The sequence below is a fragment of the Gopherus evgoodei genome, chromosome 8 (assembly GCF_007399415.2).
Source record: "Gopherus evgoodei ecotype Sinaloan lineage chromosome 8, rGopEvg1_v1.p, whole genome shotgun sequence".
In the NCBI taxonomy this organism is placed as follows: domain Eukaryota; kingdom Metazoa; phylum Chordata; order Testudines; family Testudinidae; genus Gopherus; species Gopherus evgoodei.
The window spans coordinates 57,404,792-57,431,571 of record NC_044329.1 but is presented as its reverse complement, the minus strand read 5'-3'; the positions used below and the strand labels follow the sequence as shown (position 1 = coordinate 57,431,571).

Sequence of the window (26,780 nt, the reverse complement as noted above, 5' to 3'; positions counted from 1 at the left end):
TCAACATTGTAAGTTAATAAATGTTTAGATGAATGGGGTTTTTCATACTTCCAAGTTAACTTCAGAGCCAGCAAACATCTCTACATCAGCCTCAAACACTTCCATTGGAGGTTTCTGTATCTGAGCCAGAGAAACCTAGCCCATGTTATTACCTCACTAGGGACAGTTCTCTATAGAGCAAGGCAGCATATACTAGTAGCCAGCCAGTGGACAACCTAAATGGCTGTAAATCTGCAGTAAAAGGTGACAGTGTCACCTGGCACTGCAGCAGGGCCTATTTGCACAGTGCATTCTAAAGCAAAGGAAGAGATTCCCCTCACATCATCAGCTATTCAAGTTATAAAAAAAGTGTAGCCAATTGTTTGACTACACTCAAGGATCATTCTTAAAAGTGTTCCAGACCAAATAATCCAGTTTAGCTAAATATACTGTCTAAAGACAAAGCAGTACAATAAAAAGGAGACATGCATACCTTCCTGGGAAGCAAATGCTTGCAGCTGTATGCTTCAAAGATACACATTTCAGCCAGTAGTAATGATTTTACAAGTTACAACTCTTTACACGTCACTTTAACCCACTAGTTTGTGCCAGCTTTGTCCTTGGTATCAACCTGTACTTTCCCATATTTTGTTTTGAATATTACACTCCATGTGTTGATGAGCCATGAAAGTAAATCCTAACTGTACATGATACAAAGGATTCATGCATCTTTGCTTTGCCATGTTTCCTATTTTCTAATTGTAAAGCCGATTTCAGCTTTGACAAGTGTAATAGGATATTTGACATGGGTGAACAGAATTGTGGGGAGAGCACAATACTTAACATAGCTTCCCAACACATATATAATGATGTTCATTATATTAATACTGTGCTCATAATATCTATTAATGTAATGCAGTGTATTCTACACCTCACTAGGTATCGGCTAACACAGTCCTATGATTTCAAACCTCTGCTTCTGTCCATTCAGTGCAATCATGGTCTGAAGCAGCAATGACTAGAAACCCTTGCCATTCTGAAGAATTGTTGATATCTGTCCCACATGCTCTTTTACACCCTGGAAACAATAAAGAGATGTTTTCTCCCAAAATTTCTCATACCTCCTATAGACAAATGCTAAACCTAAAAGGAAACAGCCATGCTCAAGAATCCAAACATCATACAGAGACAAAACATGTTAAGTCTTGTGAACAGAACACTTTATTAAGAACAAAGTATACAGACTGTGGTACTCTGTAGTAAGGACTATATTATATAATATCATCACTAGTCCTAAACAATTTGTTTCAAGCTACTGTGAACAAGTAGAATGATAAACAGACTTCTGTATTAGTATCAAAGAAATTCCAGAAGGAAACATGCACATTTCTGTAGAGTATAAGAAAGACTTCAATAACCACCACGCCCCCTTCCTTGGCCTCCATACCCACCTCCATAATTACCTCTATTCCCACCACCTTGGTACCCTCTATATCCCCCACCCGAGCCTCGATACCCTCCCCCAGACCCTCTATATCCCCCACCACCTCTATAACCTCCCCCAGAACCACCTTGGTATCCTCTTCCTCCAGAACCACCTCGGTATGAGTTATAGCCTCCACCACCATAGCCTCCACCTCTGTAGCCAGAGCCACGCTGGTTAACTCCCCGTCCTCTAAAACCACCTCCATTGTCATATCGAGCCATTTTGGGTGGACGAGGACCATCTCCAAACCTAGGAAAGAAAAGTTTTAAGAATAAATTAATTTAAACACCCACAACTTTACAAAAACTCCCACTTCTCTTATGCAGCTGAGCAATATGCTCAAATCCCACACCCAACTTAGACATTTGCTCCTTGTAAAGCTTCATTAAAGAGCAGCCGGGAGTGATCTCATCCGGTCCAGGACCACACCCATTCTGAAAAAATTCTAAAGCTGAGATAAAATTGTCCACTGACGTGGACTTTGTCAAAAACAACCACTCATAGGCAGGGGCGGCAGTTTTCAGCTTATGTCGGAAGTGCTGGGCTCTCTATTTTGCCCCTCATGATATGTTTAAGAAAAAATAGAAGTTGGTCCCTCATTTTGATCAGTTACCTATGTGCCATACAGCTGAGTCTCCGTCACTTTTATTAAATTATCTACATCAGAAATAAGGAATGAACAGGTTATTAGAGGCAGGGCTGCCTGATATGTCCCACTATAAGACTATTTTCAATTGTTTACAACTTTGCCAAAGTCCCATTATGGGGCTGAAGTTTTCCATGCCAGCCAATTGCCTCAGGCTGAATTTCAACCAAAGTGGTTCAGCCGTTTCCGTTTGAGGCTACTGCTAACAAAGGTCCAATGATACAAAGAAAGCAGAGTTTCTGTTCTGCTGATATAACAGCAGAATAATGAACATGAAAAAGTCTCTGAAGTCACTAACATTTAGGCCTGTAAATTCACCCAGCATTTGAGAAAATAATAGGAGATGGCCTGCAGGAGAAGGAAGAGCAGACTGGAAATAGGATGTGCTTGATATAGTTAGGGAAGGAGTGGGGGTGGGGTGGAGGAGAAAGGGCCAGCCTGTTCCTCAACGCACAAAAGATACTGAAACAGGAACTCCCCCCCATGCAGCCCTTCAACAGCGGTAGTAGGACTGATACTGAAGCAGAGAAAAGATTCTTTATTAGAACTTTCATGTGTATACATCACAGAGCTCTACAGCTCCCTTTCCCCTATACACAGCCATGTTTACCAGTGGTATGGAAAAGCACAAATAGGTATTGTATTATGAGAAGTGGTGAGACTCGTGTGGACTGACACCAACTATTTTCAGATAATTTTGTAAAAACTGCAAAAGTGGTTCTTGCTGTCTGTAATGGTTTGCTGTACTGAGCAACACAGGTACAGTTTATAGTGGTTTAGGAGCCTGGAGCACTTCTTTGATTTCTATCATTCTTTATACAGACTGGATGAGGAGCTTCAGAACCCATTCTCTACAAGAAAAGTCCCAACCCTGATGTGTGCTTTGCCCACACTGAATCTGACTAATGGCAGAGCAGAGTAGAGTACAGTAGTGTTTTCTGCTCTTAGGCAGCCATTAGGACCAAGGGGGAATCCTAGCACCACACAGTCTGAATAGATAAGCACTCAAGAACTGATGCACTGATCTCTGCAGGAAGAGTATTTGTGGTAGAATGGAGAAGTCAAACACTATCAACCAAATACATTTCTCTCCTTGCCTGTAATTCAACCATTACTATATCTCCAGAGATTTGGGGAAAGTCATCTTTACATCTTAAATCTGTTCTGTATAATGAGCAACACAAATTGATGTGAAGGGTATGAAATTGCAGGCAATCTAAATAGCCTTGAGTAGGTGGAAAAAACACATGCTCGGAGTATGTAAAATTCAGTAAATTCAGTTAATGCCCACCACTGCAAATCCAAATTAACTCTACAGCTGCCAGAATGTTCAAGCCATATGACGTACACACCAGGGTACCATGGCCTCTTGAATTACAACTACCATATTCTGAATTTGACAGTAGGGTTAAATTGAAATTAACTTGTTCAAACACTTCATACCAAGATCAGTCTTCTGGTGTGAAGTTTATTGCAGGCCAGTGAAACGGTTACTCTCTGCAGAGTAACCATCTGTGCATACCAAGTTGCTATAGTTTAACCATACTCTCCCAGGTTTTTGAAAGATTTCTACTTCAGACCCTTAGGGTTTTGTTATTTCAGTTTCCTGGAACTGCTATTCCTTATTTTTTATAATTCTGCCACTAATGGGAGAGTGACATGTGGCCTGGGGAAGGAATTACAGTCAGTAAACTTTGTATGTGACGGTGTGCATTTCCTAAACAGTTCAAAGGCATGCATGAATAGACCAGCCCCCACAATTCGTTTGTGAAATCCAGAAGATCCTTGGTATATGCTGTATCACAGGATAGCCAATCACACCAAACCTCATTAACTTAACTATAGGAGCCATCATTTTACTCTCTTTTTGTCATCCTCCATCAACCTGCAACTTCACTGCTTGCACAGTTTCTTAGAAAGATTTTCCGACATTATGATTCACTGAAAATATGAGTATATAAAAACTTCAACACTCATCTACATCAGGCAGCCTGCTTCCAAACTAAATCCCATAACAGGAGTTCTTGCTGACATGGGAGTTCAGAGACACATTTTGGCCTTTGGCATGTTTCGGCTTTCCAAGTTACCAGGAATGTTTTCCTACTCCAAGGATCCAGCTGTATACGTGAACAGATTGGCACTAACCTTGTGTTTCCCGCCATGAGGTTGATGCCAGCCGCTGAAGGCCTGGAGATTTGGCGGATCACATTCAGCATTCGCTCATTCACTGGGTCCAGCTGGCTAATGATTTCAGGATCTTTAGTTACTTCAACAACAAGAGCTTCCATTGCTGCACGTAGGGCAGTGACACAGGCAGCTGCATCATGAGACATCCGCAATTTAATCCTAGAGCAGGAAAAAATTTCAAAATGAAGATCTCTAGATACAGAGCATCATAGCCTACAGGAGAGAGGCTATAGAGAACGATGTTCCATAGAGCAGGTGTTCAGTGCGTCTAGTGCCAACCACCACAGAAAACACTTAGAACTTCAAAGTTAAGAGTATGGGTAACACCCTAACAATGGGAAATGCCGCCATCTGGAACCGAAAAAGTATGATTGGCAACATCTGAGATTCCCCAGCACTGAGAGAAAATCAGAAGCCAATCAGAACAGCTGTTACATTTTTGACTTCCTGCTCTTTGGACCTGGAACGCTTCAGGTACTACCAGTTACTACTCCATTACCCTCTGGGATTAAAAGATGCCAAAATGTTAAAGCAGGCTCAAAAATACAAGGGCTCTTCAAGGCCCTGTTAAGGACACAAAGATGTCATCAAAAACTACCCGCCATCCCATAGTATCACCTTTGACAAATGTTAGTGAACTATGCCTCAACTCTGAGAAGTGGGTAGGCATTAACTTCATTGTAAAGACTGTCTTTTTACCTGTTTCCCAATTACTTGCGAAAAGTCACAGGAAGTCAGTAGCAGAGCCAGCACTCCTGACCCAGAACTGTGTCTTAACAATGAGGTTATCCTTCCTCCTGCTTGTCTCTGAGGCAGTGACCCAAATTCTACACTGCCTCTAATTCAGATCTGATCTCAGGGAAAGTAGCTTTTGTGGAATCCAGCCAATGCCTCATGTTTTCAATTTAAGAACATAATCTACAGAAAAAAACAGGAGCTGCCAAAATAAACTGTTCCCCCATCCTTACACAGACCAGTGATAATGCTCTGATGAAATTCATCTGTTACTGCACAGCCTGACCTACATTTCCCATTCTAAACATACTTATAGCTATGTTACCAGCTGCTTCTCCTCACAGTTACCATGATCAACTAGGAAGTTCATACCAGTCATCCACCAGAATGATCTCTCCATCAGATAAGACTTTCTTTGAGGCAAACAGAAGCAGCTGCAGCGGGCTCACCAAGGTCATTCCTTTGGCAGAGATAGCTCGTGTTCGGATCTGCAGGTAGAAGAGGAATATGGTTTCCCATCTGAAGAACTAAGAGACGGCTCTTTCTTCCACTGGCCATGCAAACTAACCATTTTTTTTTTTTCCCCCTTTTTTATTTTTTTTTTTTTTTTTTTTTTTTTTACAAACAGGATAATCCCAGGGAGATTGTATTTATTACTAATCCATTGAGAGGGAGAGCTCGTCAGATCAGGACAGATGCTGTGAATTCAGCTTTGGTTGCTTGAAACAAATTCATTACCATTTAAAAGCTGTGAAATGAATTCTGTGGTCTAAGTGCAGTTCCTAAGGAACAGGTGTAACTTTACAAAAAACAAGTTTTGTCAGTCTCAGCAGAATGCCCCAGCATGAGATGGTCTGGGATGCTGCACTTTGGCAGGGCACTCTAGGAGAAGCTTGCAATCTGCTCTTTGGATAGTCAGGGAGCCATATATTCCTGGTGATTACACAACTGTCCCACAACTGCAGATTTGTAAATTCCTGCATAACTGTGCTAAAACTCTAGGCTTTTGTTTATATAAACTAAAACCTGAACATGGTATTTGTTGAGAATACCTTCAAAATAGGATCTGGCATAAATCAATTCAGTGACATCTGCTGAACTCTGCAGACAGACTGAGATAATGGCTCTAACTATGTGAACTGCCCTATTCATTTCAACGGTGTGTTAGCAAGCCCAGTTACGGTTAGAGATCAGCGATAAGTATATCGTTGCCTATTTGTCACTGCTGGCTGTTGTGGCAGATATTGGGGTGGAGTGCAATGAGGCAGCCTGATGTTATCCAGGGTTGCTAGAGTGACGGGAGCAAGGAATTAATGCCTGCAGCCTCCCAAAATTTGTAATTCTCTCTCCCTCCCCTTTTTGCGCAGGAGTGAAGAGGAGATGGAATCCCCTCCACAGCACCAAAAGACTCAAATGCATTCTGGTAACAAAACACAAGCTACTTGCCCTCACCTTCATGGGTGCCACAGGCCATAGCTGTCCCCCTGTTCAGCTCCCTAAACCTCCATCATGTCCCTTGACTCTATAAAGCAGTTACTTGTCAATACAAAAATATGCAGCATGCTGAACATTTGGGGACTGTGCATGTGATAAAATAGATGAACATGGAATTTTGAACCAACTGACCTTGAGCAGGGAACAGCAAGAGGAGAGGGCTAATTCTAGGCTTTTTTGCCATACAACAGAAGAGCCTTGGAATACAGGATTTCAGGGCTGCAATCCACTGTTTAACTAGCACTAACATTTTCATTAAAGAAATAAAACAGTGCCAGAGAGGCTCCTTTTGAAATGAAGAATGGGCATAAAGTTTAGTAATCTTATAGAAGAAGGTATTGCACGATTCTCTTTACCTTTTCACCAAAAACAAAGAAAGGAGATGGATACTTCATGTCCTGGCTGCTGAAAGGACAGTTGACAGATGACTTGTGGATAAGTGCATTGCGCCCCTCAGTGGTAAGAATTTTCCTCTTCTCCTTGTGATAGCAGACATTAGGGTATACACCAAAAGCAAGCAGGGAGATCACAACATCTAGATTGTTATCTGGTCCAGTGTTGTTAAATATCTGAGTCATCAAACACTCTGTTGACAGAGAACAGAAAACAGGCTACTTTCCAGATCTCGCATAGTGCAGTGCAACTAAGTTATTCAGGATCTTTGATCTGAAGATTTACTGACTCAACTATTTATTTAGGCATTGGTTTTCAAGACATCTCTGCCCTTAGAAAAGGCCATTTGAATGCTGCATCATAACATTAAAGAACTGTATTTGTAATGAGTAAAACTGTACACATTCTCTATTATTCAATGAGAAAAGAGCTAAAAAATAAACTACAAATTGGAGAAGTCATTCCCCTTCCCACATTTTCAAGAACAAAGACATAAAAGCTTGTCCAGGAATAGCTGTATCACATCTTTTCTTCATTTGTTTTGGAGACATAGGACCCCCCGAAGTGGTCAGGTTGGATGTTGTAATAGTGTTTGTCACAACAAACCTGGAGTCCCAGGTTGGGGGTTGTTGGGTCATCCAGCCCAGAAAGACAATTATTGTAGCATTTATCCCTGAGAGCAGAGGGAGAAAGACAGACTATTGGACATTAAGAAAACGAAAGGGAGAGCAACACACTTTGGATTCCCATCAACTTTTTAACATGGAAAAAAACTTGCAGAGATAATCGAATCTAGAACCTGTCCCATCTTTAGGGAACACTGTAAAGCCTTCCTCTTCAAAAAAGGGCTTTTCTTCCACTACAAGAATGGAAACTCTCCGCATTGATTCCTAATCGAAAGACCCCAACCCAAGCATACTCCTCAAACAAAGTCAACCTTACAAGAACAAAATAAATGTAAACCGCCCCAAACCCTACCCCAATCCAAGTTTTTACCTTGAAAATGGGTGAGAGGCAAGGACCCCATGAAGTCCACTAGGGATCTGGCCACTGCTATTAATTTTATGCAGAAGGCACTAAAATTTACTAGATTTCAAGTTGACAACGTCTCTATAAATGCAACCTAATTTGGATACTTACAGGTACCTTCCTTAAATTTGGTCTTCTCTCTGAACAGACTTCATTTGAAAGAAAATCTGACTTCATGTCATTTGCACATGGCTGTGTTAAGTCATGTCTTGCTCAATCTTATATTGGTAACTAGCTGAGAGATTTTGCTATGTATTGTAATATTCCCACTGTAATGGAAATGAAAACTCAAATACGAAGAATTCTAAGCTAACATGCTATGTAGTGAAGATCTGAACACAAGCCCAGAAAACTACAGAGCAGGAAAGGCAATGTTCAGATCTTGTGGGGAGGTAATGCCCTGAGTGATTCCCTTAAGATAATACAACAGCTATGCCAAGTGATTTTGAAAGGGCAGTCTCTAGCTCTTCTCATCCAGAAGGAATATCATTGCAATATATATGGCAGAGGTAAGAGGCAGAGAAGTATGAGAAGCAAAACCATGGAGGTGGATCTGAAAAGACAACTACCACTTTAAGGTCAAATTCCTCATAACCTTGCCCTCCAGAATTTACCACCACTGCAGTGCTAAATTCACATGCAGTTGTAGGGCCTGTTTACACTGTGCATTAGTCCACACTAGAGTGTTGTAAGTTCTAGTGTGCACTAGGGTGTTGCACACTGATTGGTCTGCATGGACCCTGCTGGCACACCCTAAGTTCCCTAGTGCTCATTAACGTAGTCCCAATGTATGCACTAATGCACAGTGTAGACAAGTCCTTAAATTGCTCTCAGCCAGGAGAGGCAGAATGCATGCAGCAACACTCAGGTGGAGGCTGCTTTAACAGCACAACAGTGCTGGGGCAAATTCACTATGGTCCCACATACCATGTATTCACCATTACTGGGCTATTAGCCAGCCAACAGGTTGGAAACCTATCCCTCAACTCAAAAATTGAAGAGGACAATACTGAAATGACTACTTCCATGGAGTATTACCTTCTGGAAAGCCAGAATTGATAAGAATATCTTTAAGCTGGACTTTAGCTTCCCAAGTCATCCTGAGTGTAGCCATGTTGAGCCTTTTGTGTTCACAGAACCGTATTTCCGCATCTTCACCGCCCATTCTAAAAAGGAAACAGTCAAGACAGACTCACGTGGACTCAAGAAGATTTACACAAGAGAAGAATAGTGCCACAAACGGAAACTCTAACACAGCCATTTGGCTATCTAGTCAGGTCACAGTTAGCTGCTCACCTAGTATTACCCTTAATCTTCCATCAAGTTCTGTGCTAAGCCAACATACCTTGCGTCATCCCAGGCCTGGAAGACTGAAAGCAAGGCTACATGATCTGAAAACCTGTTCCCCGCAAAATTCCTATGGACGTAACCCAGCCGTTTACCCTCACTGATGAAAGGCTCAGGGAAGCAGGTGGCAGCAGAGATGGTACACACAGCATCTCCTACACTGAAACAAAAACCATAGAAATATTTATGACTCGGTTTGTTCCTAGTCTTGTTGCCAGCAGCTGTTACAGGCCCACTGACATGAGTAAAAACTTCCTGCTTAAGGACATGGGCCTCATTAGCTCAGTCCTTATTCTTAGAGAGACTTCTTTATAGCAGCTCTTCCCATAATAAGGACATTAATTAGATCAAATGACAGTGGCTGGAATTTCACAGCACATTCATGAATATTATGCCTTTCCCCTCCCCCATCTGTTCTTGCAATCCTGTTCACCACCCTCTTCCAGATAATGGGCTCTCCAACACCACCGCTCATGATTAAAACTAATGCCCGCATACCTCTATTGATGAATATTCAGTCCCATGGTTCTTTTCACCTTGTCTCTCAAACACTAACTGCCCACATCTCCCCAACCACAGTTCACTCCGATCTTACAAGTGTTCCGTGTCCCATTCCCTCACTTCATAAATATTCAGTCTCTACTGGTGCCATTCAGTTCCTCCTTAGCTCATGAATATTTGGCTCCCCACACCCAGTGATGTTATTTGTCTCCTAATCTCATGAATATGCAGTTCCCTCCCCTTCCCCTCCACGCCACCACCCACAGTGCCATTCACAGCCCATCTGGGTGCCTCTTTTTTTGACATTATTGGATGCCTGAAGTCTCAAGAACACAGCGCAAGACAGCAAAGAATCATCACTGATACTGAGGAACTTACTAGAAAATGCAGCCCATGATCATCATCTTGCCCAGACGAGGTTCAATGGGGAGTTTAGCAAGGATTCTCCCAAGAGGTGTCAACTCATCATTAGAATCCAGGGCATCCAGCTCTGAAACAAGCCATTAACTGATCAACAAAGATGGTTCTGGCAGTTGCCTACGGCTAGTCTACACTGGCAACGCTGAAGTGCTGCCACATCAGTACTTTAACGTGCCTTGTGTGGTCATAGCAGAGTGCTGGGAGAGAGCTCCCAGCACTCTAAAATAACCCACCTCCACCAGCGGTGTAGCTACCAGCGCTGGGAGCGTGGCTACCAGGGCTGGTGCACTGGCTATACCAGCGCTTTACAGCACTGAAAGTTGCTGCGCTCGGAGGGGTGTGTTTTTTGAAGTGCTGTAAATTGCCAGTGTAGACAAGCCCAAAGTCAAACCAAGGATTTAATTAGCCCTTGGAGGACAGATTAGTTTAAGTACTTTAACGATGATGTTCGCCCAAGTATTCTGAAGGAATTCGTATGAAATTGCAGAACTACTAACTGTGATACACAACCTTTGCTTAAATCAGCCTCTGTAACCAGACAACTGGAGAGTAACTACTGTAACACCAATTTTCAAAAAAGGGCTCCAGAGGCGATCTGGCAATTACAGGCCAGTAAGCCTAACTTCAGTAACAAGCAAATTAGTTGAAACTACAGGAAAGGACAGAATGACTGGACACATGCATCCGACGAAGTAGGTATTCACCCGCGAAAGCTCATGCTCCAATATGTATGTTAGTTTAAAGGTGCCACAGGACTCTTTGCTGCTTTTACAGATCCAGACTAACATGGCTACCCCTTTGATACTGGACACAGATAAATACATTATGTTGGGGAAAAGTCAACACAGCTTTGTAAAGGGAAATCGTGCCTCAACAATCACAATTCCTTGAGGGTATCAACAAGCCTGACGACAAGGGAGATCCAGTCAAAACACCCTACTTGGGCTTTCAGAAAGCCTTTGACAAGGTCCCTTACCAAAGACTCTTAAGTAAACTAAGCCGTCATGGGATAAGAGGAAAGTCCTCTCCTGGATCAATAACTTGTTAAAAGATAGGAAACAAAGGGTAGGAATATATAGTCAGTTTTCACAACGGAGAGAGGTAAATAGTGAGGGCTACCTAAGGATCTGTAGTGACCACCTGTACTGTTCAACATATTCAGAAGTGATCTGGAAAGGGGCGTGAACAGTCAGGTGGCAAAATTTGAAACTATGGTACTCAAGATAGTTAAGTCCAAAGCTGACTGCCATGAGTTACAAAGGGATCTCACAAAACTGGGTGAGACCAGGCAGCGTAGAAGTGCAAAATAATTATAACAGAATCCATCAACCTAGATCAGACTTGTTTTGAACCAGTCTCCTAAATGCTGTAATGCAGTGGACTCAGTTGCATCTCATATATATGAGTCTCACAGCTGAAGATACAGTAGTAGCCAGTTTCATAAGAGCCTCCTAAAATGTAACAAACACAAGCCTGAAGCTAGGAAGTCAACTAGAGGAACATGTGTGTTCTAAGTACTGCTCCAGTTTCAGAAACTCACTGCTACCCAGAAAATGCATCCCAGAGCCACAAAGGAGTCTCCAGACATGTCATTCCAGCCAAAGAAAACTTAGAAATATAAATGTCTATCTAGCAATATAAATATCAAAGCTACTTACAACTGACCTTGAGACCCTCAACCATTCAAAGCTGTAAATGTCACATCTCTGGGTTTGCTAACAAAGAACCTTGTGGCCCAATAGGAGTACCTCTGAGTGTGTGCTCTGCTTCAATCACTGCATCCAAAGGTGGTGGTTCTATCGCTTTGGCCAAGAATTGTCCAATCCCTCCCAGTCGCAGAAGTTTGATGCTCAAAGCAATTTCATGCAGTGGTGTTCTGAACATTTCAGGTGTCATGTGAGTTTCAAGCCTGAAAACAGTAAGGGGAGAACAAAACATTTGCATTACCAATCCCCAATACAGGTCATCCCATCAAGTGCAACCTAGCCTTCCTACATGAATACATTCACCAAGCCACCTCATCAATCCACCCTCAGTGACTTCCTGCAACCTGCACTGATTAACAGTACTTATCTTCAGAAATTCCCATTTCCCCTCCAACTGGAACCTTATCTCCTGGCCCTTCCACAACCAAACCTGAATGCTAGAACAGCTCTTCCACTCCTCAGGCAGATCAATTACTTCCAGGCTACCTATTACCACTACCCAGTTTCCATGCTGGCTACTTTATCACCTCCACTCCCAACACCATCTGCTGGTCCCTGGTTCAATTGGGTTAACAACAAGGAGGAGTGCTCTTACTGGAAACAGGCTAAGTATTTATTTCTAGAAGCATGGAGGTGTGGTGGGGATGGAGCTCTTGGGCCCCTTTCTCCCTGACACAGCGCCCTCAGTCTCTTTACCTTGAGGACCACAGTTCCAGTGTTAACCCTTATAAATGACTGAGGTTTTGAACACTTAGTATCCTATGTGATGTTTGGGATAAACATGCCTCCCAAATGAACATGGTCCCATCCATTTCTACTTCTTATCCTTGCTTCCACAGTTCAAACTGTCTTTCTCCTTCTACGTTGCATGAAGCTAGGCTTTCAGAGATTCCAAGGCCAGAAGAGATCATTGTGATCATCTAGTCTTATCTTCTGTACAACACAGGCCATAGGATTTCCCAAAATAATTCCTCATGCATATCATTTAGAGAAACACCCAATCCTGATTTTAAAATTGCCAGTGATGGGTGGATCCACCACAACATTTGGTAAACTGTTTCAAGGGTTAATTATTCCCATGGTAAAAAAACATCATTTTCAACTGGCTCATGTTATACCTTTCTCTGCTAGAGTGAAGAGTCCATTCATTATTTGTTCCCCATGCAGGTACTTATACAATTAGGTCACCCCTTAAACTTTCTTTTTGTTAATCTCACATTGAGCTCCTTCAGTCTATCATGATAAAATATGTTTTCTAATCCTTTAATCATTCTGGTGGCTCTTCTCTGAACCCTCTCCAATTTATCAACATTCTTCATAAAATGACATCAGAACCGTATAGAGTATTCCAGCAGCAGTTGCACCAGTGCCAAATACAGAGCTAAAATAACCTATACTTCTACTAGAGATTCCAATTCAGGCAAGGATTGCATTAGCCTTTCCAGCCACAGCACTGCACTGGGAGCTCACGTTCTCCTCATTATCCTGGGAAGCAAGTTTTTTTTTTGGTTTTGTTTTGAGAGAGAGATCATGTTAGCTATAGTTCCCCAACCTGTAAGTATGGCCTACATTCTCTCTTTTCAGATGTCTACATTCAGCCTATTAAAACACACACTGAGTGCTTGCACTCTGTTTACCATGCAATCCTGTTCATTCTATGAGGCCTGTTCTCTTCAGTATTTATCATTCCCTCAATCTGTGTCACCCACAAACTATCAGTTGTTATATTTTTTTCCAGATCACTGACAAAAAAAAATAAACGTTAAATAGTGTAGGGTCAAGAACATATCTCTGTGGGACCCCTTTGGAAATACACGACTCAATCTCCTGTTTACAATTTGTCTGTTTAAGCACAGTAATTCCTGGGGTTCCATGTGCTCTGTGGTAAGATGAACTTAAAGAAATCATGGGGTCTTGTCAGAATTTAACAGCATGCAACTAGTTTGCTGTCAGAAGTTCATAATGAATTAAGATCATCACAGTATACTATAATCTGTCTAAATGTTTAATTCAACAAAGATTTTAGGAATGTTTTTATTATACGCTGCTTCAGAAACTGAGATTTCTTGACATCAATCACTGTAAACATACAGCTATCCTGCAGCTGTTGTCCAAGGGAATGGGTGTACTGTGATGTTTTGCAGGGTAGTGGGTGAAATATAGTAGAATCTGACAGCTGTGTAAGCCCCTGCAGCTGTGCAGTGAGGGTTACATGGCTGTGTCTTTGGGGAAAGGTTTGGCAGATAGGAATGAGAACAGGTCAGGTTTCAGCAGTTTGGGAATGTTAGAGCAGATGGAAGTGGGAGAAAAACATTTTGGAAGCAAAAAGAGGTGTTAGCAGCTTTTGGCCAGGGAGTTGGGAAAAAGGAAGAACATCTGTCTACCTGCCTCCTCTCCACCTGGTTCTCATCACCTTCTACACCTGCTGTCCTCTCAGAGAGGAGTTGGGTTCCAGCATCTCTCTACACAATCCTGCACTTTTTGGTTGGTAGGATCCAGGTGTCTTTTGTGGTATCTCATTCTAGAATCCCTTTCCTTGTCTTCTCAATACCTTGGGCCTCAACAGTGTCTCGCTGGCTGAGCATGGGGCTCTTTCTTCCAAGTCTTTCTATCTGGCTCCTGGGCCATACCTGTGACTTCAGGAGCAGTTTCCACTTCACTGGACATCTTGAACAATTTCCCTGCTTTCCATGGCAGTTTTCTAAGGGGACCCACAGATTCTAGAGCGGGAATTAAATTATGTGTCTGAGGAAATGCAACAGTTCATGGCAATCTTATCCCCATGATTTTGCATTAATCTGCTTCCTGTGCTTGATTTGAAGCAGCTCAAAACTGTATGCTCTAATTTATGGAGTACTCCCAAATGTCCCTTTGTCCCAGAAGAAGAGGCACAGCCTCACCTTTCAAAGCGAGCTCTGCTGCACAGATGGAAACAGAATCCAGCCCGCACTCGGCCAGCTCGCCCTTTCCGTTGCTCAAGGTTAGTTTTTGATGCCCAGACTGTGGCATAGTTTGTCATATTGTTGTGAGCAGTGAACAGCTTAACCTTTTGTCTGTAAAAGTAGTAAAAACAATGAAGATCAAATATTGTCAAAGCAGGTCTGCACTGTATCATTTAACGCAGCAAAACTGGAATAAAAAAAGTTAACTGTGCTAGTCTTTCTGCTTAAAGAATAGTGCCCCCATTCACTGCATCAGAACCTGTATTTCCGGGACTTCTCCCGAAAGTTTTAATCTCAGCTCAAAGCTCTAACGCAATTAGTGATTCATGACTATAACATGCTCAAAGTGCATACAGCAAGTCAAAGTGCATAACAGACTAATATAGGAAGGCTTAATATTCCCCCAGCAATCATACAATGAGAGTTTAAACATAAGAATGGCCATTCTGGGTCAGACCAAAGGTCCATGCAGCCCAGTATCCTGTCTGCCGACAGTGACCGATGCCAGGTTTCCCAGAGGGAGTGAACCTAACAGGTAATGATCAAGTGATCTCTCTCCTGCCATCCATCTCCACCCTCTGACAAACAAAGGCTAGGGACACCAAGGTCTGTACTATGAAATCATCCATTTGGAACACAGTATACAGGAATCCCACTGACACCCATATAAATACCACTAGCATGGTATTCAATTGACCAAGGACAATTTACAGATACTCCAATGTGGTGGTTTAACTGTGTAGATTGCTTGGGGGAGCACACAACCACTGCAGATCAGGTCTCCAAACTCAGTCTTGGGGCTACAGTAATACAAGGAAGTACTGCATGTTCACAAAAACTACTTGGCATTCCAACAAAGAATACATTGTGTAAAATAAAGATCTGGATCGGGAACTCACTTGCAAGAGTCTATAACATAGACAACGTCATTGATGGTAATGCTAGTCTCAGCAATGTTGGTGGATAAAATCACCTATGAAAACAGGAAAATCGTACTTGAATACATGTATTGTAACAAGGAGCCAAGGACGGTCTGTAAGGTAACATGTAGAATGTCAGCATTAAAAAACTTCTCTCAAAAGTACAGGAGAGAGCAACGAAACTACACTCTGTCTCTGTGTAGGTGGTATAGTTTCACACCTTGGTCACTCCAGAAGGCACTGGATCAAACACCCTGCGCTGTTCATCTCGAGGAATTTGTGAATGCAGGGGCAGAATTCTGTACCGGTGGCTTCCTACAATATGAACATCAGGAGGTTAAACAACTATAACTGTTATGTCTCAGACATTAAATTTCAACTCTCTCTTATCCATCCACCGCTTCATACCTAAACACTTTCCTTCCACTTTCTCTCATCCATCTACACAAACCCAGCTCTCATCCTATATAGACACACACAAGGACCAACTCCTTCAGTCAAGTCATCTTTACATTCATCCAGTAACTGTTCTGAGGGAAGGACACAGTAGAAAATAACCAAAAGCTGTTTGTACCAAAGTGTGGATTCATTTCCAGATGCTTTTGCATGGTGTATATCAGGTTCCAGCCCGGCAAGAAGACAAGCACAGCTCCTGGAACATTCAGGGTCTCAATGTACTTTAGCAAGGCCTCAATGAGCTCAAAGGGAGTTTCCTTCTCGTTCAACTGGGCCATACAACGTTTTGTTTCTGGACCATATTCATCACTACATATAAGATTACAGTTGGCCTGCAGATGTAGAGAACAAACAAAAAACCTTTAACCAGATGGCACTCTGATACTGTGGGGATGAGGGACACTCAAACCAGACAGATGAATGGGATGGATAGATTGGAAACATTGTCCAAGGCTCAGTCCTGGCTCACAGGACAAGTTGGCCTGGCCTTGTTCCTCAGCTTTTTTCTATATGTATTCTCTTTTCAGAATTATAAACCATATAATTATAAATTAAGAAGGAAACTATCAAACCATATAAATCTCCATTAGAACAGAAGCATCAAACTGCTTTTCTTTAAGGAAATACCAATATGTAGGTTTGGAAAAAAATTGTTTATTTTAAGGAGAAATGGTCAATTTGCAATCAAGTTAATTGAGATTTTTTGTGATTTTACTACTAAGTTTCTCCTGCTGAGGTGTTTCTCTCTCCTCTGTGGCTAGAAGACAGACCTACAGTGCCAGCTGGGGAAATTAGGAACTATATAGAGTAAATCTAGAAACTGACTACATGACCCCAACAGTGGGTTTCAAATGCATAAAGTAACACACACACAAGTTTTCCCCCTCATAGTTATAGATAGGGCCCTACTGAGTTCAGGGCCATGAAAAATGCATCACGGACCATGAAATCTGGTCTTACCCCCAGCAATGAAATTTGGTCTTTTGTGTGCTTTTATCCTATACTATACAGATTTCATGGGGGAAAACCTGCGTTTCTCATTAGGGGGTCCTGACCCAAAAGGAAATTGCAGGGGCATATGGTTATTTTAGGAGTAGCAGTATTGGTTCGCGATATTGCCACCCTTACGTCTGCGCAGCCTTCAGAGCTGGGTGACTAGAGAGTGGTGGCGGCTGACTGAGGCCCCAGCTCTGCAGCAGTGCAGAAATAAGGTGGCAGCACCATACCATGCCATCCTTACTCCTGCGCTGCTGCTGGCAGTGGCTCTGCCTTCAGAGCTGGGCTACCAACCGGCAGCTGCCACTCTCCACCTGCCCAGTTCTGAAGACAGCGCTGCCACCAGCAGCAGCAGCACAGAAGCATAGCAGTACCACAACCCACCCCCCATGCATAATAACCTTGCAACCTCTCCACAATTCCTTTGGGTCAAGTCCGCTACAATTACAACAAAGTGAGATTTCAGATTTAAATAGCTGAAATCATGAAATTTATTATTTTTAAAATCTTATGACTGTGAAATTGACCAAAATGGACTGTGAATTTGGTAGAGCCCCAGTTAAATGATCTTAGTCATTACAAAATTTATGACTGTATCTTTTTACAGAAGATACCATCACCCACAGCCATGTAAGGAATACAAGTTCTTGGTAGGCATAGTTGCTGGCAAAATCTACTGAAGCAAAAGTAGTAAGCTTGAATTCACACATCAGTTCAATTTTTTTAAAACACAGGTGATGTGACAAAATGGGACGGGAACTTTATAAGGTAAATAAATACAATAAAAGCTGTTTTATCCAGCATGCTGGAGGAATGGGGGGTGCCGGTAAATGAAAAATGCTGATTAACTAAGGGGGAGGGAGTTTGGGTGCGGGGCGGGAAGGGGGACCCAGATTCGGGGGGTGCTCACCTCAGGAGGCTCCCCACAAGCAGTAATCTGTCCTGGCTACTTCTAGGCATAGGTGCAGGAGGCAGCTCTGCGTGCTGCCCCTACCCCAAGTGCTACCTCCACAGCTCCTACTGGCCAGGAACCAGGAGCAGCTGGGATAGGTTGCTGCTTCCGGGGAACCACCCAAGATGAGTGGCCCCCAGATCCGGCAACCCGCAACCCCCTGCACCTCAAGCCCCCCCCTGCACCCAAACTCCTTCTCAGAGTCTGCATGCTGCACCCCAACCCCCGGCAGCCACACACCAACTGGACTATAAACTGGACTTTCAATGAAGATCAGAAATGCAGGTTTATAGAGCTTTCCAGTTGGTGAAGTGCTGTATAAAACAGCTTTTACTGTACATCAATTAGAGGAGTATTCAGAAAATTCAGTTAAATACATCGACAGCAATCCCACACTATTTCAATAGTTACAAGGTTTCTGTAAGTGTTTTAGTGTAACAGTGTTGCAGTCATTAAAACACAGCCAGTGAATTATATATATAGGAACTCATTTTATACCACTGTTCTGCTGTCTGACCACTATCTCTGTCCCCGATTAGTTACTCATGCTCACCCATTAGTCTTTATATAATAATGTAGGAATAATACTTTTCTGAAACGCTGCAAATATTTAACCCTCAAAGAGAATCTGAAAAATGTTACTATAGAGTACTATAATTTAACTTGGCTAAACTGTGTTCTGTCCCTAACAGGTCAAATGCCTCATTGATGTCCAAGTAAGAAAGGAGTACAGCAATGCATGCATGACATTGGTGCGCTGGTTCCAGCCAGTGCTTGTTTAATTTACACAGATAAACAAGCCCAACATACATCATCATCTTCACCACCATCTTCATCTTTGTCTTTCTTCTTCTTATCCTTTAATGGAGGAACAAACTGAGTCATCTGAATACAGTCTTCCAGAAAATACTCTGCAGGGACAGATCCATCAAGTTAGTATAGAGGATGCCCATCAACCAGTCACATAGGTTCACCAGAGGGACATATTCTAACCACAGCTCTACAAAGGCCCTTCCTAAAGATAGCCATAGTTTCAAAAGAGCAGGCTGAGGACTCAGTTTGAAGCTAGTGCTGGAGATGAGTGCTTGACTGACAGCCTTGGAAACCAAACTCCTTGATTTAGCCAAAGAATACGTACAGTATGGGCAATGGCACTACAAGCTTCCCCATACTCTCCCACCATTGTTCCTCACCCCTGACTAGCCAGCCTGTCCATTCAGGCTCTTCCCATGTATTTTCTACAGCAGTTTTTATACTGGATCACTTAGGCTGGTTTATTCAAGACAATAGATGTATGCATTATGTAGAAGCAACTCATTTTTAAATCACTATCTAACCCTCTACGAGAAACAGTGAAAAAATTCACTCTGTAGTAGTTAATGTTCTCTGACTTCTCTGCTGACATAGGATATAGACCAGATCTCAGGATACGCTGTGATTCATTTGACCTGTTTAAGCTTTTGTCCCTTCTACTTTGTACAAGACTGAAAAGATAATGAATAAAACCAACTACTCAAAATACACGCTCAGCCAGTGTGTTACCTTCAACTGGGAAGGTTCTACCATAGACCTCAATGATGGGGCAATTGAAGAAGTATTCACAGAACATGCTAGTATCAATAGTGGCAGACATAAGGATAACTCTGATTTCAGGATATGCCTCAACCACGTCTCTCAGCACCACCATGAGGAAGTCCGTCTGTATATAGAGAAAACAGGAGTGTTAACCAACTAGCCAAGGCTGCCAGAAACATTTTCATTTCTCCAGTAACCCTAACAATAGATAAGCAACTATGTAATTGCCTATTCATATGAACAGCACTTATGTTGCCTTCTACTAAGAACCTTTCAAACTAAACTAACTTCTGAACAACAGCTAGCATATTGGAGAATTAAGCACCTAGTTATCAACTGCTCATTTCCCCCTACCAGATTAGACTATGTTTCAGTTGCTTCTAGACTGCCTCCTTAAAGTGGTTTTGACTTCCATATCAACAAGCTCAGAACAGTTAGTTAGCACTAAAGAACCCTTTGCGGTTCTAGTTTCCAGTCCTCATTAAAAAAAAAAATACAACTGAACAATTGCTGTAGTCCTACACACAGGACGTTCTATAACTGTCAATGAGAAGGGAGGTAATTGATGTGGCACCATGAAGTGGTGATCCATACTATGAAAACATTTATTGGTTTAAGTCTGGCCTTATCTGTTTAACTTGCCCTGCATTCAGACCACCTCTTAGTTTAAAAAACACCAATTCTGTACAAAAATTTAACTACTCAATACAATAGATGCCCTTAATAGCATCTCTCCTATTAGAAGAGGAAAAGGTGCATCTCATCCGGTCTGGATGCCATAAATGCACGTACATTTCCTCGTAAGAGGATTCATAGTATAAATGAGGAACTTTGACACACTGAACTTTAATCATGTGACAAGATTCAGCTTTCTCGTGTGGCAAGCTGAAAGATACCATTAATGACTGCTTCTTGGAGCACCTAGTCCTGGAACCCATAAGGGCATAGCCAATCCTTGATTTAATTGTAAGTGATGTGTGGGATCTAGTCCAAGAACAAATATAGATGAACATCTCAGTAACAGAAACCATAATGTAATTAAATTTAACATCCCTTTTTGGGAGTGGGAGTCGGGGGGAGGGGAGAGAGAGAGAAATTCCAAAGAAAGGGGAATGACAAAAATGAACAGGTTAGTTAAATGGAAATTAAAAGGAACAGTCAAGATTGAAATGCCTGCAAGCTGCATGGAAACACCACAAAGGCTTAAACTGTATGTATACGTCAAACAAAAAAAAAATAGCAAGACGACTAAAAAACACCACCATGGTTAAACAGAGTAATAGAGATGGTTAAAGACAAAAAGACATCCTTTAAAAATTGGAAATCAAATCTTATTGAGGAAAACAGAAAGGAACAAACATTAGGAACCATTAGGAAAGGGACAGATAAGAGAAAATCATGATTCCACTTAATAAATCCATGGTATACCCACACTTGGAATAATGCATACAATTCTAGTTGCCCTATCTCAAAAGAAAAAAAAAAAAGCTATATTAGAATTGTAAAAAGTACAGAGAAGGGCAACAAAAATGATCAGGAATATGGAACAGCTTTCACACAAGAAGAGATGAAAAGGACTGGGACTACTCATCTTAGCAAGAGATGATTAAGGGTTGATACGATAAAATAATGACTGCTGTGGAGAATGAATAAGGAAGTGTTATTTACCCTTCGCATAAGAACTAGGGTTCACCCTATGAAATTAATAGGCAGTAGGTTCCAAACAAACAAAAGGAAGACATGTTCACACAATGCTGAGTCAACCTGTAGAACACATTGCCAGGGGATGTTGTGAAAGCCAAAATTACAACAGAGTTCAAAAAAAGCAAACAGATAAGTTCCTTGAGGGTGGCTAATAACTCATTGATAGACATAAGATGGTAAGGGACCCTGGGACTGGATGACAGGGGATGGCTCACTCAATGAACTGCCCTGTTCTGTTCACTCCTTCTGAAGCATCTGGCACCAGCCACTATCAATCAGAAGATAGAATAAATAAACAGACTAGATGGATCACTGGTCCGACCCGGTATAGCCATTCTTATGAAAACCAAGGTAGATTCAGGTACATTTAAAAAAAAAAAAAGTTTTTAATTAATTGTGAATAAATTCAGCACAATATCCCCACTTTTATATTAAATGTTGCTCATTTTGCAGTGCTTTCAGGTTTTCAATTTGTTATAGATTTTTGTACTGAAGATGAACTACTGCATTGTAGTTGTCAACTTAATATGCTAGTACTTAAGCCACAATCATCAAGTGGTATATTACTGTAGATAAGAAAATGGAAGGGAAGGACAACAAAATTTCAGCCTATCCAATTTTCACTCTTATCTTCAGCACTAAACCACTTTGTACAAAGTACTTGCACTGTAGTGCTCTATTTGCTAAAGAAAGCCAAAGGTGTAGGAGAGAGTCCTACTATGACTTATAAAGGGATGTAAGAAGCTGTGCAGCCTTGATCTTCAGCTGGAAACATCTCAGAAGTATTTCAACCAGTACTACAATTGAGAACAATTACAGAAGACTCAGATCCATAAAATTTAGTAAAATGCACAATTCCCTTTCACATAAGACAGGAACGCATACACAGCATTCAGAGTAAACACTAAGCAAACACAAAAGACCTGGTAAACAGGTAAAGCAATCCAGATCTCCAGCTCAGTAACTCACATTAATGTCTCTCTCATGGATCTCATCCACAATAACATGACTAATTCCACGGATTCCAGCCTCCAGTTTTCTTAGGAGGACACCTTAAAAAAGGAATTCACATTAATGGGGATAGTAACAGCTGAATGTTGAGATGGATCATAACAGTTCAAACATTTATAACAAAGCCTCAGCTATGCTTTTATGAGGGTTGCCAACATCAGTTTATATCAAGAACTGTGCACATTTTGAAACCCTTTGTCTAAATCCCACATTTACACCTGTATGTAATGAGGAGAGGGGGCTCAAGTGTTGAGACTAGAGAGACCACCTCTCCCCACCCTAAACTTCAGGTGGCTACTCCTCATCTCACTTAGAGGGAATATTATGGATATGGTATCTGATCTGTATTCATTCTCAAACCTCTAATGAGCCCAATGACCAAATTAAACTGGCACACCTCCCTTTTCGTAATTGGAGAAGTTTGCTGAGCAGGTGAACAAAACCTGCTATTTTCATTCAGATTCTCTCTGAAAACAAGGACTGTTTTCTCACTGTCATCAGTGTCACTAGTGCCAGGCATCTAAGCTGATACTCAGATATTAGGCTGGTTGGGTAACAAAGCAATACAGACCTACAGTGCAGAACATCACACTGGCATGGGGGCGGGGAAGTACAGATTCAAATCGCACACTGTATCCACAGCTTTGCCCAGGTTCTTCTCCTCTCTCATACGACACACGCTCTGCCACGGAAACTGCACTGATCCTCCTAGGCTGAGAGGTGAAACGTTTTTTGAACATTGTAAAGATGAAACTAAGCAAACTTACCTATTGCATAGACCTACAAGTACAGAGAGACTGGGGAAGTTAGCTGTGCCCTCTCCCCAAACTTTAATGTTGCAGGATACTCATTTAAAGACAAATCTAATTGGTAAGCACCCAAAAAAGATGAGAACTACAATCCAAACGCTTAAAATACTCATGAAAATACATTACTAACAGCACTGGCTTGAGCCATGTATAGTTTGGGTAGGTAATATGAAAGTCCTACGCAGCTCTGCCAGTGCACCTCAAAACATTTCTATCTTAAGCAGACCCTGCTGAACAATGTGAATAAAAAGAAGCTGGATGCAAGTCAGTAGCTGCTTCTAATGGACAGTATCACACTGCAGACACTGCAAGAAGCAAACTACTTATGCTGGGAATGGAGGAAACAAAATCACCAGAAAGGTGCAAGCTCAGCATTTTTCTTAAAAAATGGTTCATTTTGCATAGTTCAGCTGATTTCCATAGGCCCCCATATCCCTTATCTGCTGGATCCCATTCCTTCAGATAACCAACAGGTCTGACCTGCCGCACCTATCAACTAGGACAGGGATTGGCAACCTTTGGCATGCAGCTCGCCAGGGTAAGCATCCTAGTGGGCCGGGCCTGTTTGTTTACCTGCCGTGTCTGCAGGTTCGGCCAATCGCTGCTCCCACTGACCGCGGTTAGCCATCCCAGGCCAATGGGGCCAGCGGGAAGTAGCAGCCAGCATGTCTCTCAGCCCACACTGCTTCCTGCAGCCCCCATTGCCCTGGGACGGGGGACTGCGGCCAGTGGGAGCAGCGATTGGCCGAACCTGCTGACACAGCAGGTAAACAAACAGGCCCGGCCCACCAGGGTGCTTAACCTGGTGAGCCGCGTGCCAAAGGTTGCCAATCCCTGAACTAGGATATTCCATTACTAAGTATCAGAAAGGACTGCACTATATATGCAGGTGCAGAGTTTTCTGGTGCTGTCCACGAAGATTATTGCATTAAGTCTTATCAGATACCCACTGCAACATGAATAATCGTTACACAGACACATGCATAGTGAGTAATGAATTTAGTGTAATCAGTATAGCAGATGTTTTCACAACTGTCTAGAATGTGATTTAGTTTCTCCAGCCTTCGTGAACTGTTTTAATTACATTCAGATTTAATAGCATGTCCAGATGGGTATTTTATCATAATCCACCATGAGACCTAAATAATTTCAATTTATAACACGTTCCTCACTTGTGTTACTACAATGTTGCATTCTGCAGCTTTGCCGTTTTTGATGTATTCATCCAGGATGTACTGTGGAACCTGTGTGGTTTTGCCACAACCAGTGGCACCACGAATGACGACAACAGGACTGTGATGGATTGCATCAAGAATTTCAGTCTCAAATTTCTTCACAGGCAGTGTCTCCCTCTCTTGTAGAATCTGAAAAGAGACCCAGTCCTTTCCTGTAATATTCAGCAATCCAACCCATTCTGCTCCCTATCTACATCAAGAGTGTTCCACTCTTGCAAAACATGTACTCTACTCCACATTAGTGGGATCTGTGAACCTGAGAGATCTCTTCCTGCAAAACCCATAATGGTAGCATTCTTGAACTTGGACAAAACATATTAAAGCAACCATTCCTGCAGCAGTAGTGCCCCATGCCTCTGAAAGCACTTGCCAGCAATCCTGAGTTAAAACCCACAATCCCCAGCACAAAGAATTATCTACAGCACTCAGAAAGAGCAGCAAGTCCAGGGTTAGGGTGAAGAAAATTACAGCAAGCATTGCTTCTGCAAACTTACCAGCATGCCAAAAATCACAGGCGGCAGACTTACCCTCTGTAACTCTTGATCCTGCTCCAAGCGGTACATGAGATCATTTTTCAAGTCCATGCTTATCTGTTCTGGGGTGGCCTGGAAAGTACACGAAGGGTTAAGAGACTCGTTGGGAGGACATCTGTTTATATTTACAATGAAAACAAACCACATTAATGCAATAAGAAGTTATGTTGGTAACATTGCATTAGTACCATTATAACCTTAACTTTGACCCATTACCAATACTGAATATTTGGATGATGAAGTTATATGTGCAAATCTGTAGTCATAAAAAGATGCAATTTGAACAAATCAGGAGTACACCATCAATATTACTTTGACAGTCCATCATCAAAAGACATCAAATGCCTGCCACTTTCAAAGACAGGACAGGGAACCAATGGACCAGGAGTTTGGCTGCGTATTTATCACAAAGATCACATGTAGTAATCCTTCATGTTAGAGCATTAGAATTCCATATGAAAGTTGACTCAGGGAACGGGTTATTCTTCTTCGAGTGATTGCTCACATCCATTCCAGTTAGGTGTGCGAGCCGCGCGTGCACATTCATCAGAAACTTTTTACCCTAGCAACTCCAGTGGGCCGGCAGGTCGCCCCCTAGAGTGGCGCCACCATGGCACCCGATATATACCCCTGCCGGCCCGCCCGCTCCTCAGTTCCTTCTTACCGCCGTGTTGGTCGTTGGAACTGTGGAGCGCGGCACAGCTGTCCTCCACGTCCCTAGCTTTCCTTGTTCTACGGTTGACAGTTAGTAGTTAAGTGTAGTTAGTTATATATAGTTAATAGATATTTGTTAGCCGGTTTGGGCCGTAGCCCTCCCCGGCTCCCGGCACCAGGCTCATGCCTGGTTCGCCGGGCTTCAAGCAATGTGCGGCCTGTAAGAAGCCGATGCCGACCAGCGACCCTCACGACGCGTGTCTAAAGTGCCTGGGGGAATCGCACAGGTCAGACAAGTGCCGCATTTGCAAGGCTTTTAAGCCTAGAACAAAGAAGGAGAGAGACCAGAGACTTAGGACTCTCCTCATGGAAGCGGCACTCGACCCGGCAGCTTCGCAGGCCGTTATTTCGACACCGGCACCGGATCGCGCCGGCACCGGAAAGACTCCCCGGCACCGACCTTCCCCGGCACCGGGTGCAGAAGCAAGACCCTCGAAGTCTGCAACTCCATCCAGGCAGACTCGAGTGGAGCGCCCGGCACTGACATCGGCCGTGGCGCTACCGGCACCGTCGACTCCGGGCCCGGAGGGTCCGTCGAGTCCGGTCCCGCCGGGCTCCCCCATAAGATCTGGGGTTGAGCTATTGGTCCCATCGACACCAGAGACCTTCGTCTCGGCACGGGACCTCATTGCCCTGACTGAGTCGACTCAGCCTCCACCCCCGGTACCTCCGGTGCGGGTAGCATCCAGGGGCAAACCTATGATGTCGGCGCCGTCTTGGGACTCACGCTCGCTGTCGAGGTCCCGACACCATGGTCGCTCAAGATCCCACCGCCGCTCGCAGTTCCGGCACCGCTCCCCTCGGCAGCACCGATCGCGGCACCGATCGGCCTCCAGACGGTCACGGTCTGGTTCCAGCCCCCGATACCAGCATCGGGACTCTAGGAGCCAGTCCCGCCGTCGATCAACGCGCCGATCGACCTCCCGGCACCGAGGCGGCGGCCGGTCCCGGTCCCGATCCCGGCACCGAGGCGGCGGCCGGTCCCGGTCCCGATCCCGGCACCGAGTCCA

General features: G+C 43.0%; 1 protein-coding gene across 2 annotated transcripts in view; it reads right to left on the bottom strand.

The window, feature by feature from the left end:
* Positions 1-1,177: 1,177 nt before the first annotated feature.
* Positions 1,178-26,780, bottom strand: part of DHX9 (DExH-box helicase 9) — a 48,020-nt gene continuing 22,417 nt past the window's right edge. For both annotated transcript variants that reach the window (XM_030571459.1, XM_030571460.1), the window contains 18 exons: positions 25,051-25,128; positions 24,461-24,652; positions 23,051-23,192; positions 22,438-22,520; positions 19,732-19,888; positions 19,000-19,100; positions 16,360-16,573; positions 16,006-16,100; positions 15,765-15,838; positions 14,824-14,976; positions 11,966-12,126; positions 10,176-10,287; positions 9,295-9,456; positions 8,988-9,115; positions 6,884-7,113; positions 5,406-5,521; positions 4,257-4,457; positions 1,178-1,714 (listed from right to left, as the gene is read on the bottom strand). In XM_030571459.1, the coding sequence (XP_030427319.1) occupies positions 1,390-1,714; positions 4,257-4,457; positions 5,406-5,521; positions 6,884-7,113; positions 8,988-9,115; positions 9,295-9,456; positions 10,176-10,287; positions 11,966-12,126; positions 14,824-14,976; positions 15,765-15,838; positions 16,006-16,100; positions 16,360-16,573; positions 19,000-19,100; positions 19,732-19,888; positions 22,438-22,520; positions 23,051-23,192; positions 24,461-24,652; positions 25,051-25,128 (2,724 nt within the window). In that variant the 3' untranslated portion in view covers positions 1,178-1,389. The remainder of the gene's footprint in view (positions 1,715-4,256; positions 4,458-5,405; positions 5,522-6,883; positions 7,114-8,987; positions 9,116-9,294; positions 9,457-10,175; positions 10,288-11,965; positions 12,127-14,823; positions 14,977-15,764; positions 15,839-16,005; positions 16,101-16,359; positions 16,574-18,999; positions 19,101-19,731; positions 19,889-22,437; positions 22,521-23,050; positions 23,193-24,460; positions 24,653-25,050; positions 25,129-26,780) is intronic.